This window comes from Pinus tabuliformis, chromosome 6 (assembly GCF_031772625.1).
Source record: "Pinus tabuliformis cultivar Carrire ecotype Pingquan chromosome 6, CPIR1, whole genome shotgun sequence".
Classification (NCBI taxonomy): domain Eukaryota; kingdom Viridiplantae; phylum Streptophyta; class Pinopsida; order Pinales; family Pinaceae; genus Pinus; species Pinus tabuliformis.
In genome coordinates, this window is record NC_142292.1 from 389,457,114 (window position 1) to 389,474,892 (window position 17,779).

The 17,779-nt window shown below is 34.7% G+C and overlaps 1 protein-coding gene across 4 annotated transcripts in view; it reads right to left on the minus strand.

The window, feature by feature from the left end:
* Positions 1 to 639: 639 nt before the first annotated feature.
* LOC149258963 (tubulin alpha-2 chain-like) overlaps positions 640 to 17,779 on the minus strand; it is a 34,203-nt gene continuing 17,063 nt past the window's right edge. Inside the window, exons 1-7 of one of the 4 annotated variants that reach the window (XM_089417008.1) lie at positions 14,683 to 14,815; positions 14,353 to 14,407; positions 4,231 to 4,438; positions 3,918 to 4,132; positions 2,847 to 3,046; positions 1,446 to 1,954; positions 640 to 1,297 (exon numbers count right to left, since the gene is read on the minus strand). In XM_089417008.1, the coding sequence (XP_089273134.1) occupies positions 979 to 1,297; positions 1,446 to 1,954; positions 2,847 to 3,046; positions 3,918 to 4,132; positions 4,231 to 4,343 (1,356 nt within the window). In that variant the 5' untranslated portion in view covers positions 4,344 to 4,438; positions 14,353 to 14,407; positions 14,683 to 14,815 and the 3' untranslated portion in view covers positions 640 to 978. Of the gene's footprint in view, positions 1,298 to 1,445; positions 1,955 to 2,846; positions 3,047 to 3,917; positions 4,133 to 4,230; positions 4,439 to 7,730; positions 8,075 to 14,352; positions 14,408 to 14,682; positions 14,816 to 17,779 lie in introns of those variants that run through there. The other 3 variants (XM_089417015.1, XM_089416988.1, XM_089416998.1) reach the window with 3 other exon arrangements.

Consider the following 17,779-nt stretch of genomic DNA (forward strand, 5'->3'; position numbering starts at 1 on the left):
TCCATCAGTTGATTTCTCTGGGGAACTTTTATTTCCATTAGGCAATTATTTCAGATCGGGAACTTTTATTTCCATTAGACAATTAGTTCAGATATTATGGAGATGGGTTGAAGTTGGGGCCACCTCTGCAGGATAGTAACTACCGTAAGGGTGTCCATCATCAACTTTACATATTAGAACTTATGCACTTCCTTGTAAGGCATGTCTGTTAATGTTATTATTTTCCCTCTTTTGTAGAGGCCTTATTTTTGCTTTTGCAGTTGTTTCTTGTTCCTGGATAATGTTTTAAATTTTTCATGTCACAATATTTACCAGACATAAAAGTCAACTAAGCAAGTTCTGCCATTGCACCACGCATGTTACCAAAAAAAACAACATGGCAGGTCCATGGGAGTATTTTAAAAATCACCGTACAAATTTATTTCAAAAATCAATAGCATGTCAACAGAATTTAATTTATAGCATTTGCATTGTTCGAATGTGAATTAAACAAAATAAAAAGACGGCTTTTTGAATAGAATTTCCAACATTGTTTACTGTAAGATGGTTCGGCCAAGAATTTACAGCAAGTTAATCAGCCTACGAGTCTCTTCATATACAAGTTGAAAATCCAACTCACAGAAGTGCTCAATAAGAAGATGAAGATTAATACTAGAATTTAAAATAATTTGGGAGAAAGTACACTCGCTGACTCTGGTGCAGAACAAAGATACAACATATGATGCTCTTGTTTTGACATTGCTTATAAAACAAAATTTCTGCTAAAGGTGGCTAGATACATAATGTGATCCCTGATGTTACAGGTACAACAAATCCAGACAATTCTACAAACTCGCGAATTCTGCTTTAAGTGCAGAGAACTGAAAATTGGAAATAAGTGAGAAGGGAATGAATCTAATAAGGAATGCAAAATGTACATAATAAAAATGTATAGAGATAAAATTGGAGGAAAGAAAGAACGAGAGATTGGAAAGGTCTTCAATAAACTTCATCTTCATCCACCTCTTCATCATCTAGATCATCTGCAGCCACTTCGTAGTAGTCTTTTTCAAGAGCAGCCAAGTCTTCCCGGGCCTCTGAGAATTCACCTTCTTCCATGCCTTCACCAACATACCAGTGTACAAATGCACGCTTTGCAAACATTAGATCGAATTTGTGGTCAAGACGGGAGAACACCTCTGCAACTGCTGTGTTGTTGCTGATCATGCACACTGCTCTTGGGACTTTACATAAGTCTCCTCCGGGCACAACTGTGGGAGGTTGATAGTTTATTCCACATTTGAAACCTGTCGGACACCTGCTAAAACCACGTTATATCAATTAGTAAACCTGACAACAGTGATAGAAGAAACTATTTCAGATTTTGAAGACTTTAATATGCATTTATTTAAACACGCGTTACAAAATTGTAAGAGTTTAGTCAGGTAGCTAGCCAATAATCTTACCAGTCTACGAATTGTACAGCTCGTTTTGTTTTGATCATTGAAACTGCTGCATTCACATCTTTGGGCACCACGTCTCCTCTATACATTAGACAGCAGGCCATGTATTTTCCGTGTCTGGGATCACATTTAGCCATCATGTTGCTGGCCTCGAACACAGAATTTGTTATTTCTTTCACTGACAAAGCTTCATGATAGGCTTTCTCTTTAGACACTACCGGTGCATAAGATGAAAGCATAAAATGAATTCTAGGAAAGGGAACAAGGTTCGTTTGAAACTCATTTATGTCTACATTTAAGGCTCCTTGAAATCGCAGAGAACTTGTTAATGACGATATAACTTGCGAGATCAGTCTGTTCAAGTTTTTGTATGTAGGTCTTTCGATGTCTAGACATCGTTTACATATGTCATAAATAGCTTCGTTGTCCAGAACAACTGCTACATCTGTGTGCTCCAAGAGAGAATGAGTTGACAATACACTGTTATATGGTTCTACAACTGCAGTGGAAACCTGTAAATCCAAGGAAAGGTACAATATTTAAGGAAACGGTGGCAGTCTTGATGCAATAAAAACTTGCGAAGTGTGTCTGTATAAATTGATTAAGTGAATACAAAAAGGAGACCCCACCCAGAGATGCCACAAATTAGAGAGGTAAAACAGAAATCAAAGAAGGAAAACGCCCAAAATGCTTCTTAAAACTACCACATACACATCTAAACCCAGGTTTGACATGGACCTTGAGGTTGCAAGGATGAGTATGCATATCTCAAGTTCACAACCTCAAGGTGGAACTAGAGATTAGCCACCTTGAAAAAGCTTGAAGCTTGGCCACCGAAAAGTGCATATTAGACCAGGGATTAAATGGCTATCCATATCTGGCGATCAATAAGCACCAGGCTACAGAGTATTTAATGTCCAATATGCTGGGTTTTACATTGTTGGATAAAAATAGCTTTAAATCCAATAGTATAAAACCCAACATACAGAGCAATAAATATTCTGTAGCTGGGTGCTCATTGCTCGCCATCCATACCAATGCACTCTTGCACACACCTTCACATGTTCTCCAACTGGGCTATAAAATGCATCTCTACGCACCTCCATCCCCATCTGGGATATAGATTGCGCATCTACACATAACTCCACATTCACTTGGGCTATAGAATGTACTTAACTTCGCTTGGTAAAAAGATTATTTAAACACCATAAACAGAGTACGAATAGTCCGAGAAGGAGCAAATGTTTCTGTTTGACAAAAAAGATAAGAAAAGAAAAATAGTAGGCAAGAAATTCATTAGGAACAATCCGATATGGCTTGTATGGGTAAAATTTTGATGTTCAATTAACATAGAAATGTAGCATGTTTAACTAGGAAATGTGAATATGCTGGAAGGAACAATACCTGAGGAGAGGGGTATATATTAAATCCCAGCTTTGGTTTTCGTCCATATTCAACAGAAAGGCGTTCCAAGAGTAAGGATCCCAAACCAGATCCAGTACCTCCTCCAACTGCATTAAAAACTAAAAATCCTTGCAAACTGGTGCAATTATCACAGAGCTTCCTTATTCTGTCTAGACAATTCTCCAATACATCTTTGCCCACTAACAAATGGGGAGACAAAAACTCACTGTCAGCCTCAAGAATAAAGCAGAAGTCATCTAAGAATTTGACTTCTTATTCGGTAATGCTGATAAACCTTTGTTTTTTCTATTGTTATGTCCATACGCTTGATGAGGGAGTATTAATGAGGTCCACTCGGGGTGTGCCACAATGCCACCGAGTTGTTTGATTTTGTTTTCAAAATGAGTGCATCTAGATTTTCCATGAGTTTCCACAATTAAAAAAATAAATGATAATCTCGAAGTCATCTAAACAATAGATCAAAGAACGCATCCTTTTCATTTGGATTTTCATATAATTCTGAAGCCTTACCCTGATCTCCACAAACTCTTTCATTAGGCACGTAATGACTAATTTTAATACGCTAAGGTTGACTGTATTTCGTTTTCGTGCCAGCTTTCTTTGGCATGTAGGTTGATGGTCATTATAGTTTACACCCAGAGATACATGGTACATCTGCAAAACGAGCAAAATAAAAGGAAAGATGGATGAAAGGGATATGCATTACCTACATGCATGATGTAACTCTGAACTAATGAGCTTGACAAAGCAAACAATTCACATCTAAATGAAGTTCGGATGTAAGGGGCAAACATTTTCACAAAGTTGCACTACTTTGGTTTGGATACTCATAAAAAATAACAAGTTTAGAGGAAAGAAAAAAGAAGAAGAACCAAAACAAAACCGCATTAATCTTTAAGGTACTTGAAGACTCAAAATCAGGCCTCTTGTGTTAATTGCTGCTAAGAAACGAATCAACCCAATGAGCTGACCCCAAGGGTTCATTCATTGCCTAAACTCTCTACAAATGTTTGCAAGCAATATATAAAAGAAAAGAAGCAGGAATCTAACCAGTGTAATGGCCCCGAGCAAAGTTGTTAGCTGCATCTTCCTTGCCAGAAATAAGTTGTTCAGGGTGAAAAAGCTGCCTGTATGGACCTGTCCTAACCTCATCAATAACTGTTGGTTCAAGATCAATAAACAGAGCTCTGGGAACATGCTTCCCAGCTCTGGTTTCACTGAAGAAGGCACTATGCGCATAGGTTCCTCCATTTATTATTCCATCACTGCTCATAGAAAATAGTTTCAGAGAAAATTATTTACCTTGCCATACAATACTTTCAAACTGTGCTCCATAGTTCCTATGGTTAGTAAGAGGGTTTACCTAGAGGGATAACCATCTGGTTGAATTCCATGCTCTAAACAAAATAATTCCCAACATGTGTTTCCCACTTGTATTCCAGCCTGCCCAACGTGAATATTTATAATCTCTCTCATCTCCTTTGTTTACTCCTTATCTCCTTCACAGCCTTGTTAAATTCCCTTTAGTCCCCCAATGATGAGTGAGAAAACCAAAGATACAACCTAGAAGTCTGCAGATAATAAATAGCATCATCATTAATGTATCAACATAATATGGAAAAGAAATAAATTGCTTTAGAAAATCCTCATACATCTCTTGTATTTTAGCTCAAATACTAATACGCAAAACAAAAGAAGTCACAACATGCTGTGTTTGATAACTTTAGCACAGATCTAAGAACGGAAGCAATGGATTAAAATGAATTTGACAAGGAAGAAGTTGATTTGATGAGTTTGAAATACATCAGAAGCAATCTCTTGGAAAGGGGTAGAAGAACCATTGGTCAATCCAATTATTTATTAATATAATCATAAAGTATTTTCTAAATAGAATGAATTTGACAAGAAAGAAGTTGATTTGATGAGTTTGAAGTACATCATAAGCAATCTCTGGGAAAGTGGTACAAGAAACATTGGTCAATCCAATTATTTATTAATATAATCATAAAAGTATTTTCTAAATAGCAATTCATGTACATGTGCCATTTTACTTCACAGTTTCCCCTGAGGTTTTAGATACTTAAATTGTTACAGTACAACTTGAGTGGGCCTAATGGTTAAGAGAATGTGTTTCCTTATAAGAGGTCACAGTTTCAAATCCAGAGCGGATAGAGTATGTACAGCTCCGTAAACTTTAACAGTCAAATCACTGCACAGAGGCAGGTCGCTTATACCCCAAACAAGAGGTTCTCATACACCAATTTGGTAGTAAAATCACTACACAGAGGCAGGTCCCCCTTATTCCACAAACAAAACAAGAGGTTCTCATACACCAATTTGGTGGGTCACAAATAAGAGGTTCTCATACACTAATTTAGTGTCTGGCTTGGCAATAAGCTTAAAAATAGAAAATTATTATTATTATTATTTATTGATATGTAATTGCTCCTCCTCTCCGTGTGCTTCTAACATGCCTTGGGAACTGCAACAGAAAAGCATAGAGCCCATACTAGTTATGTGGTTTTGTTGTTTATGTAAAACTAGAGATGTTCAAACTGTAGATGTGGCTTTCTATTAGTGAAGCAGCTATCCCACTTTGTAATCACGTGTTTTAGCCTTTAGGCTGTAAGAGATTCACTAAGGTTCAATTGCTGAGAATGGATTTTACCTTGAGTTGTGCTTAACTTACACTGTAGATATTCTCGTTAAGAAGAAATTCTTAAATCGTTAGACATCTTTGTTGGAAAACACACTTCGCAGTGTACAAAATGTTTCCATTTTGAGTGAATTGTTAAACATTTGCAGGTGATTTAAAACAAGCACTTGGGGATTATATCAGCCTTCTATGTTGTACTATAGATGGACAACACCAAATACTTCAACCTCTTCACCTTGGGGGATCTCTTACATACAGCAATTGGCATGCTGGGCAAGAGGAAATGTCTTGGTATTCCCTCAACCTTAGTGTTGTAGGAAGAATTTCAGCAGAATCTTTGAATTTGACCCCAGAAGGCAGTGGTAGCCGGATTGTTGTTATTGTGTTGGTTCGTTTGTCTCTGCGGTGGTTATGCTTAACGTTATCTAATTTCATAAGACTCTTGCTAATAGTTAGTCCATTCATGTAACAGAGTATCTGTTGAAGGGTCACTTCCCACTGCTCAAACGTAAACTTTATTTAAGATAATAGATGTTTTGTACAGGATTCTTTTAAGACAAATTCAGTCAACCAATTCTGTATAGAAGAACCAAGCTGAGTTTGATTGATGTCTGCGCCTTTGAAATTAATCAGTGGAAGTAACTGAAGAGCTCAATTGATGATCTACTTCAATAATTTCACAGCTGATATATGTTTACCTAAAAATGCTTAATATTCGTCCACCAAAGCGACCTTAATCTTTAATCTCCTCCGCTAAAAGACACTAGGAAAACTTTTTACTATCAAAACTAGATTTTGGACAGTGGGCTCTGCAAAATACTATAACTACATGATAAGTTTAATTCAGCCTCAAGCACATCACTGCGTACGACCCCAGTGAGTGGCAGAAGAATTAACCACAGATAAATGTAAATAACATTGGCAAAGCATGAGTTCAAGTACACAATTTGAGCGCTAGTGCACACAATTAAGCCGAAGCTGCCGGGGATTTGGAACTGTAACAAGAAGCAAAAGGACTGAAATCGCGAATCAAAAATCCTATATAACAATTTCAGCAGAGGTTAGTTTCTGTACCAGGGGACACGTTTTCTTTGCATATTATTTGGGAATTCGAATGTCTTTATGGTTATTTATTGGCCGAATTCATGCCAATATGGTGAAATCGGCAGTTTCAACCAATTTATGATAATTTCAAAACCTAATGTCCAAGAACAGTTCGAAATGCTCAAGTATAGCCTAATGTGAGCATTAAAAAAGCACAAAAGACATGGTATAGACCACACATTTAAGTTCAAAACCACTGAATTCACCTCTCTGAAATTCTCAAGCACAAGTACATATGCAAAAATATAGCATATGTATCGGCTGAATTCATGGCAATATGGTCAATTCTCGAGTTTATTATCCCATGATCGAAACAGCTCGGCAGTTTCAACCGATTTAAATAATCTCAAAATCTAACGTGGCGGGATTATATAACCTAAACGGGCATTAAAAAATGACAAAAGAAATGGCATGCTCCCAAAGCATGAATTCATGTCTCTGGATCAAAATCCTCAAGGCTCAAGAAGCATAAGTACTTATGGAAAAATTTGGCGTACAGATTGGTGGGCGGATCGTTACAATATAAAGTATAACAATCACTAAGAATGCATAAAATTTGTAGTAATCGAATAAACATAACATTTAGTACAACGATACTTCGCAGGTTATAGATTCTCAAAAAAAGGCTCCAAGCCACTACAAAAACATGCAGATGAAGCTCTGAAACACGATATTAAACCTAGGAAAAAACTTCTAAATTTTAATCACTCGGCAAAGTTCCCAAGAAAAAAACGAATTAGCAACGAGTTCTATACATTAATTTAGAGTAAAACAACTAAGGTTCAGATTACATAGAGACCACCAAAATAAGTATAGTGGCCACGCATACTCTGTACTCTAACTCGCAGCTTTACTCAAATATTGCACACACAGCTTTCAATCTTCTTAAAACTCACATGAACGGGAGATGCCTAAATAATCGCTAAGAAACCTTAGCTTAAGGATCGCAAAAAGAGTCTTTCCGATTCAAATGGACCGGAAGAAACAAAAATTAAGCTCAAAGATCGAAGAAAAAACATTCAAAACTCCACATTATGCATAGAATAGATGAAAACAAGTAAGGAAAACCAGCGATTGTCAGAAAACCGAACGTTCCAACTTACCGGGACTGCCGTTAGAGCAAGCGTAAAGACAAGCACAGGATAGTAGTGGACAAGCACAGGATAGTAGTGAGGGCGCCTTCCACACCCAGACAACTGTAATGGAATATTTCTGGGAAAAGAAAAAGGCTCAATACGAAACGACGAGAATCACTGCCATAACCATGTGCAAAAGCTTCGCTGTGGACACCGAAAGCATCTCGATACATGCAGAGCCAGCGTTGCAGGTCAAATAAAAGTGGGATAAAGACAAGTAACTGGGGGTCCAAATGACAAGGTATGGCGGCAGTAATCACTCGTTTTGCTCAAGGTCGGCGACGCCTATAAGAGTGCGATTCCCAAAGAAAGACTGCCTCGTTGGTGATAAGCATTGTCGCGCTGTGCATATTGTTAGGTTTCCAACCATATGTGGAACCCACATTGCTCATGTAGCTTATTTTTTTTATTAGGGCAATGCCAAACCAAAGTTGTAGAGCAAAGAAGGCTGCCTTCTCGACTTGTGTTTTTACTGTTTGGTCGTTCCTTGAGTGGCTGCACGTTATGCTGTGGAGCCGTTACGTAAAGGCTTGTTGGCCACAGCCTTTCTCTCGATGTCCTCTTATCACATAACATAATCAAACCGAAGAACAGATTTATTGTGGATATTCGTCAAAAGAAGTGAAGTACTTTTAATTAAGAAATATTTTATACTTAATCAAATAAATAATATACTTTTAATTAAGAAATATTTTATACTTAATCAAATAAATAATATATAATATATAGCGAGGAAATGAAATGATATTTTGTGTTTAGCCTTTAGTTTATAAAATTATTAGTTTTATGTTTTTCATTTTTTGCAATTTAATCATTTTTTATTCAAATTGATGATGAGCTGGCTCAATTTTCCAAAAAAAATTTGTTAAAAAGACAATGCCAAAAAATCAATGTTAACATATTCCCATGATTTTCTCGATGTCTTTGAATGCATCACATTCCAAAATGAAATGTTTTTTTGATTCCACTACTTGAGACATGCAAAATGTACACACCCGTTCTTCCCAAACTTTTTTAGGTCTTTTCCACTGTCCTGTTTCACATGGAAGTTGATGCGAGTTGGTCTTTAATTGAGCAATAAAAACCTTTGCCCTCCACTAAATGATAGCTCCAATGAACTCTTTTTGTTGTAGATCACAAGTAAGGTTGAAATGAAAAATACAAATATACAAATTATAAAACTTTATTTTATAAACGAAATGCTAGCTCCAATGAACTCTTTTTGTTGTAGATCACAGATTAGGTTGAAATGAAAAATACGAATATACAAATTATAAAACTTTATTTTATAAATATTAATTAAATAATAATATTAAAAAATATTATTATATTATGAAAAAATTAGAATATAAAAGTGAATATTTAATTAATTTTTATTAAGTCAGAGATCAAATTGTTATATGAAGCCGAGTTTTTTTTAAATTTGCAACCCTCTCGCTTGATGTTTCTTTTTATAGGTATCGTCTTTGAGGGGGTCTAGCGATTGGAACCCTAGTTGTCGGCCCTCTCTTCCTCTTTGCGGTCGTCTCTAATTCGATGGTGTTCCTTGGACGTTGTCGTTTCCATTTTCTTATCGCTACCTCCGTGGGTCGTCACTCAACATTATCACTTGTTGTTGCTCTCTGGTGTGGTCGGTTTTGGGGGTTTCGTGGTTTGCATGTGCTCGGTTGCGGATGAAGAGTTGAGGGAGCGGATTTGTGGCACTTTGCTCCTTGCCCTGATTTGTGCTTCTTCATGTTGGTCATTGCTCCTTTGACGTTCTTATCTCTGCCTGGGTTTTTGTTGCCTGGGTTTTTGCTCGATATTTTGTGAAGGCATGTGTTGGGCTTGTTTGTTGGGACTAATGAGCTGTTTGTGTCCAATTTCTTTGGCTAGTTTTTTTTGGTTTCTAAATATTTGCACCTTTTAGGGTTTTTTCTGGATTTTGGTTGTCTTTTTTGGGTTTCTTGTTGAGCCTATTTGCCTTGCTTTCTTGCTTGGCCTTTCAGCCTTGTTGCTTTGCCGACGGTATTGTTTGAATGCTTTCAACATATGCAAAGGTATTGTTTGAATGCTTTCAACGTATGCAAAATGTAACTTTGTTCCTTTTTCATGAATAAATTTATGATTTTTTTCATAGGAAAAAATTCAAATTCATATATGAGATCTTTTGTTTGTAGATGTGGATGGGCCATATAGATTACCCTCTTTGGATTTGAACCTATAACCTGTTATCAAAATATACATGTTTTTAATCATTAAAACCACTCAAATCATACAGTATGATTAACATGATTAATGTATTACCAACCTAGATCCATCTAAACTCCTAATCTACTAAGAGCCAAGAAGAATCAATTCTCTTGAGGTGCCCTTGATCTACTAAGCTTATATAGGGATCAAATCTCATTTTACTTTGAAAGAGCTTTGCACTTCAAAAGATTTGATCCCTTTGTGCTTAAAATTATATATATATATATATATATATTCTAACTTATAGACGAAATAATCTTTTTCACGACATGTTTTCTGGTTAATTTTAATAACCAAAAATCCAATAGAGATTTTTAAAACTTGAGTTTAAGTTGTTTAATGTATATAATTCTAGCAGCGATGAATTAATTTATGCATTCTAAACAACAAAAAATCACATATTTTCTTGAAATTGTTTTGCGAAAAAAAGTATATTTCGTTTATAAGTTAGACTACACACACATATATTCTAACATATAGATTAAATAAACATATAGACAAAATAAATTTTTTCACTAATGGTTAATCTTAACCAAATTCCTCAATATATTTTTAAAATCTTGAGTTTAAGTTGTTTAATCCATTTATGCATTAAAAATGGCATTTTAAACAACAAAAAATCACGTTCTTTCTTGAAATTATTTTGGCGTCTGGTGAAAAAATCTATTGAAGTTATAAGTTAGACTATATATATATATGCCCTAAAATTGTTTCTCTTTGGTCAAGAGTTCATCTTCCCATGATGTAAAGAAACAGGGTAACGACCTAAGCCTTACATACCACCAACTACAAGCGGAGTGGTTTTCCTTGAATAAGGATGATGAGTCAACCTGCAAATGAGAATAGTAATCAGTGATGATTGTCACTATGGTTGGTTTGACCACTGAGTTATAATAAATTTTCCCATTATATATATATATATATATAAAATAATAAACTTTTTAAATTTAAAAAATAAATATATAAAATAATAAACTTTTTAAATTTAAAAAATAAATATTAAATAATAAAGATAAAATTTAATTTTAAACTTTTTCTATCCTCAATTTAATGAATGCAATGCCCCGGATGCGGGTGATCGCTAGCCATGTGACACACAAGGCTCGTCCAAAGGGCATGTGTCCGCCCGGACGAGCCAAGCATGACAGAAGGACACGCACACATTCTACCACCCTTCAGCATTTAAGGAGGGGAATTAAGAAGGTTGACAGAGAAGTCCTGTCGACCATCAAGGCGATTCTTGAGAAGCGCATCATGGCGCTTCATAACAGCCTTCTCCCAGACATTCTTACGCCATTTCTCGCTGCAACTGTTTCGTTCTCGCCGGAGGTGACGGAGGTTCTGAACTTTGATTGTGAATGTGAGTGTGATGCTGCGGAGGAGTGGGGCAATTGGCAAGCTCACAAGCAAGCCAATTGCGCCTCTGAGAATTTGGTAACGCCTCTCTGTATGCGCCTTTCGTTAGCTCCTGCTCTGGCTTCGTTAGAAGGTGAGGGCACTCGGAGCTTCAGCTCGTATCCGCGTCCATTGTTAAGTCCTGTTCTGGCTTCGTTAGAAAGTGTGGAGGCTCAGAGTCTCAGCCCTCAATCAAACATTAAGAAAGAGGGTCAAGGCTCTGCTGCCACTGCTCTCGGCAATTGGGAAACTCAAACCTGGTCTGGCAGCATTTCTAGGCCGACTCCGCTGTTTCACTGTGGAATTAAGCGCTCTGCTCATAAGACCAGCATGCAGCGTACTAGGGGAAGAGGCAGCGGCGGCAGGGGTGGGTATAGTGGCAGAGCCCCCTCGACTTCCTCCTCAATTGAGGAATCCTCTGAATGCAGAAGGCCGAGGGGAAGGCCCCCGGGCAGAGGCAGAATGGGGGAACAGCCTGCGCGCATGGATTGTGGGCACACGGAACACCCAATGGTGCGTTACCGCCTCCCCTGCACCTTAGCTAATTCCACTTTCTTTGTGACTGTCTCTGTTGAGCATTGTAGCAATCCATGGGAAGATGAGGATGACATCCCTCGGGCCAACCCTCCGCGTGTTCCTGGGATTGTTCCCATGGTGGATATGGAATTCCCTGCTGTTGAGATGATGCGGCCCTTACATGACCCGGGAGCGAGCCTGAGAGAGCCTGTTGGTGACTCAGGCGCTGGCCCAAGCGACCGTGGAGCGCGCAACCTTGGCAAAGCTATCCTTCAGCCTCCACGCTGCAAGGCAGAAGATGAGCCGCAGACCACTGACGAAGATTGACATGCCCAGCTCGCACTCCAGGTTCTACAGCAAGAATTTTTCTCAGTCAGCTTCCTATGCGGTTATATATGAGTCTGTCACTCTGTCTCTATGTAATGGTGTCGGTTTTATGTTATCTCTGTTCTGTGTCGATGTTCTGCAAGTGTATATGTCCATGTGTCAGCTGCATGAATGTGGCTCTAAGTCTTTATCCATGTGTCCTCTGTCCATGTGTCCTATGCAATTCTGGCAAGAATTCTCAAGTGTCTACTGTCTGTCCACGGACAAATTTTACAGGGCCGCGGCCCCGTTGTAATTTTCACAATGTAACTCTGCTCTTGCTGTAATATAATAGTTTAGTATTACTTAGAAAAAAAAAATTTAATGAATGCAATGTTAAAAATAAAAATAAATTATATATATTCCAATTAAAAAAACTAAATTCAGATATTTTTGTATTAAAATAAATAAATATAAATATAATTAAAATACATTTTAGGTTTATGTTAATCTTAAACCTTCTGCCTTTGATTTTTAAAGTTGATGTTTTCCTGCCTTCTTCAAGATTTATTTTTCAAAGTTGTTTTACCCATTAATGTGGATTTCTAAATTTTTAAATTTTAATTTTCAAACAATAATTTCACACAATTACACATTTTTTAAAAACAAACCCACAAAAAAATTACAATTTTTTCTAAATATAAATTTATAATAATAATTTTATATTTTATTTAATTAGGTTTTCAATAATAATAATTTTATATTTTATTTAATTAGGTTTTCAATCTATCCTTGGTGTAAGTTCTCCTGGTCACATATCTGTTTGCCCAAAGAGAACACAAGGTTTTCTAAAAGAAATTCGCAAGGTTTTCTATTAAAAAAATCACCCACGTAACAAAATAAATAATAACAAATCCTAAACGGACGCCTCAGTTTCAAGTTACTAGACAAAAATTAGACTGTCTTCTAAAATATTACCACTCAGTTTAACCGGCAAAACAAGCTCTTATGGCAGTTTTACCAAATTTTGATACTGGGTTCTGAAAGCTGCAATAACCATAGAAAAGTTTATCTAAACCTCGGGCATGTTACTGAATACGAACGCTTGGCTCAATGATGCGCAGAAGAAACAAGAATAGGTAAAAATAAAATACACTGAACATCATTGCAGTACACGAATTCATAAGTACATCTGTTGGCCAAATTCATGCCAATATGGTGAAATACAAATACATGAGTTCATTTAACAGTAAAGCTCTTCTGTAAAATATTTTTACAAACAAAATCTCCGGTTTGAAGATCGAAATGCACAAAATTGGCTCAGACAGAGCATAAAGTCAACATCCAAAAATCACAAAGAAACTTGAAACATTAGATTCAACCTAAAAATCACGAAAAGGGAAAGCGGAAATTGAAATAGTAGATTCAACTTAAAACTAACGAAATAACAAAATAACAAAACAATTTCTGAGAGATTCTCGGATGCTTTTCTCTGGTGGTCATCACAGCGACCTCTCTGGCAGGCTATCTTCCTTCTCTCGGTTTGGCACGTATGGAAGTCCAGATGCGCATGCGTTTTTCGGGATCTCCATCCACATATACAGTCCATCTCTTCAATGATCTGCAGCTTCTTGCCTCCTGACTAATCATCATCTATAGATGGCTCCTCCGGATGCTGGCTCTTTTTCTCTGGTTTGCGCTAGTTTTTGGATCGCCATATATCTACATGTTGTTTATATTCTCTACATTTTGCACAGATCCTGTGTATATTTTCTCTATGTTTTCTACTATTTTGATCTATTCTTATATCGCACAATGATGATCCAAAATGCCGGTTGGTCTCTTACCGGCCATCCATTCACGAATTTATCATGGAAAATTGTAATCTTATGACAGCTTATATGATCTCAATATAACAAATATAGCTTTTTTTCCTCTGAAAAACAAAACAATTTCTGAGAGATTCGAACACGAAACCTTTTATAATTGATCCAGACAACAAACAGTTGAGTGTGACAAAAGAACAGTTTCTCAGAGATTCTAACACGAAACTTTTACAAATTGATCCAGACAACAAACCGTTGAATGTGACAAAAGAACTATATAAATTAACTTAAAGCGAATCTCTGAAATTACTCACCGAAACCGCCAAAACAAGAAGAAAGATGTAGTGCCTTAACGAACTCGCAGTTCAGCTGAAATATCATAAATACAGTTTCAAATCCTTCAATTAAAAAAAAGGGGAAAACGAATACGCCATTACCGAGAAAACACTATATGCACGGCCAAACAAAAAATGAAAATCTCTTATGACTCAAATTTGCCCTGCTGAAATCGATTTTAAGCTGAAGGATCGAAATACGAGCGTTCCTAAATTGCTCACTAAAGATATGCAAACAAGATCACAGTTGTCACGGAAACTGAGGTTGATTGAAACTAAAGCGATCGGAGGCGTTTAGTGCTCCAATACCTGGAGGAGGCGCAGCGGTATAGTTATTATGCCTTCAGCAAGCTCAGAACTCCAGAACTCCAGCAAGAGTGAAATACATAGAAATAAAAAGTCAAGAGCAAAATGCAGCAATCCCCGTTATCGTTTTCCCCAAGCTTATGTGGTCACTAAAAAAGGCTAGACACCTCTCTCCATCGTGTAAGGTAGAATCTCATATCAATGGTTCAAATAAAATATGATGGCAACTTGCCACGTAATTAGCGACAAAGGTATAAAGATACATTATTGGCAAGTAATAATTATTGTTTCCGTCGAGTAGGGTGAGGTTGGTAGTATATTATTTATTTATTTATATTTTTTATAATTTTGATATAAAGTTTAAAATAAATAAAATTATTATTATGATATAAAGTAGTATAATTATATAAATTAAATGGTTGTCTAGGGTCTTAAAATTATTTTTGTTTGGTTTAATTCATTTTTTTTAAATATGAGAAAATAAGTTTAAGTTTTTACGATATAAACTAAAGTAGTATAATTATATAAAATAAATGGTTGGTTAGGTTTTTAAAACTGTTTTTGGGTTAAAAGTTCATCTTTTTTAAATATGAGAAAATAAGTTAACGAGTTAAGGACCTAAGCCCAGAGGTAGGGTGAAAGTCTACTCCCTTACGGACTATTAGTGGGTCATTCCAAATGGCTTGGTTTTCCTTGAATAACCGTGTTGAGTTGGTCTGCATTAGAAGATATAGCAACAAGTTCGAAGATAGCAACAAGAACTGGTTGTACTCATTGCTAGTTTGACAATGAGTTATGATAGGCTTTCCCTTAGAAAAATTAAATGGTTAGTAAATTTTGATAGATATCAATTTAGAGTAAATATCAAAAACACTTTTTCATGATACATCTCACACTACCAAGTTAAAAAATCATTATAATTTTATTTTAAATTATTATTTTAAATATTAATTGTTTGGAAAGACACTCTCAACCTGTATGAGGGAGATATTCTCTTACATTTAAAATTAATAAAATAATATTTACATTAACAAATTAAAAAGTAATAATAATTAAAAAATTCAATTTCAACCATAAATAAAATATTTCAATTTTCACATTCATTTTACATAAATTTTATATAGAGAGATAAAAATAGTTGAGAGTAAAATCGATTTTCACAATATTTTTACATCAACTTTATATAGAGATACAAAAATAATTGAAAGTATATATATCTATATATATAATTCTTTTACTCATTAATATGGAGTTTACATTGTTTCTTTAACTTTCCTTTTTTCAAATTTGCATTTCAATGTGGCTTTCCTTGAAGATTTGATTTTGGTTATATATATATATATATATATATATATATATATATATATATATTTCACTAATTAATATGGAATTTACATTGCTTTTTTAACTTCTTCTTCTCTTCTAGTTTGCATTTCAATGTGGCTTTCTTGGAAAATTAATCCATGATATAAAATAGAAAGAGTCCTCACTTCTTTCTAATTCAAGCTATGAAAGAGATTTGTAATACCTTCAATGTTTAATATGGAATTGACATGTAACATTTAAAAAAAATATTAAGAACAAAAATAATTTAACGTGTTATATATATATATATATATATATATATTCTACTAATGAATATGAAAGGGACATGTATAAACATTTTAATGCGAAGGATGGTGAATCATAAATAAATTTTTCCAAAATCAATTATGTATATATTATATAACCTTAGTGAACCAAAAAAAAAACTTTAGTTAAAACATTTTATTAGTGTTTTACTCAAAACCAGCATAGATCCATCTTAACTCTAGATCTACGAAGAGCCCAAAGGAAACAAATCTCTCAAGATGCAAACATTTCCTCAAGTTTTGCACTTAAAAAGATATTTGCATCTTCAAATCTACAAAGGCTAAGAGGGATAAAAGCTCTCAAGATACAAACCTCTTTTTGAGTGGAAAACTTAAAGAAAGTTTTGTACTTCAAAAAATTTGATATTTATGGGAACTTGGTAGATCATTTAAAAATATATGTAACAAGAAAAACATAATAAAACAAAAATAAATAATAAGAATTTAATGTCATAAATAAAAACTAAATAAAAATGAATACTCGAATCTTATACTTATTAAATGAATTTTTTTTTATATTTATTAAATAACTCTTTTTTTAATAAATTAAAAAATATAAATTTTACAAATAACTTCAAAATAAATCTCAAACTTCTATCTTTAACTAGTATTAAAAATATTTCATAAAAATTATATATATATATATATATATATATTTCATTTTTCATTTTTTAGCTATTATAAAAAATATTCTATATTTATAAAAAATAGATATTGATATTTACCATAAATATGATAAATATAAATTTTATTAATTTTTTTTACAATAAAAATTATTGTTTCTTTAATTTTTTAAGTAATATATAATAAAAATGTATATATTTTCAAATAATAATAAATCATGCTTTACCACGATTATCATAAATAAAGTTTACCCAAGGACAAAGATTCTCACCAATATTTCTATAATTATAGATGAATTGTGATGAAAACAATAACATTATCCATGCTTTTGAATTATTTATTTGATCAAAATCCTAAAAATTGCATTGCTTTAATTATATAAATAACCCCTTTAAGTAAGTGTTTCTAACTATGAGCAAACACTTATCTTTACAAATATTAAAATCTGGGTGGTATTACAAGGAAACATGTATCTTACCCACCAACTCAACACGCCACTCTACCTGCCACCCAAATCGTGTTGACTGACCTAACTCAAAGAAATTTATTGAAGAATTTTAAAGTAATAGAAATGATACAATAATAGAATAGAAAAAAGAATCATACGATAAAGAAGGCGGTGTCAACTCCTCCACCAGCTCATTCCCATCCCTATTGATCTGATGTCGTGCCTTATTAATATTTTCTCCTTTTGCATATATGCGGGGGAGTGGATTATTGAGTGGCTCCACAGGTTGCCGACACAACCTTGTTTTGCTAGTATATTAATTTTTTTATATTTTTTATTAATTATTATTTTTTATTTGTGGTAGGTACGGTAGTAGTAGTATTTAGTTTTATTTTGA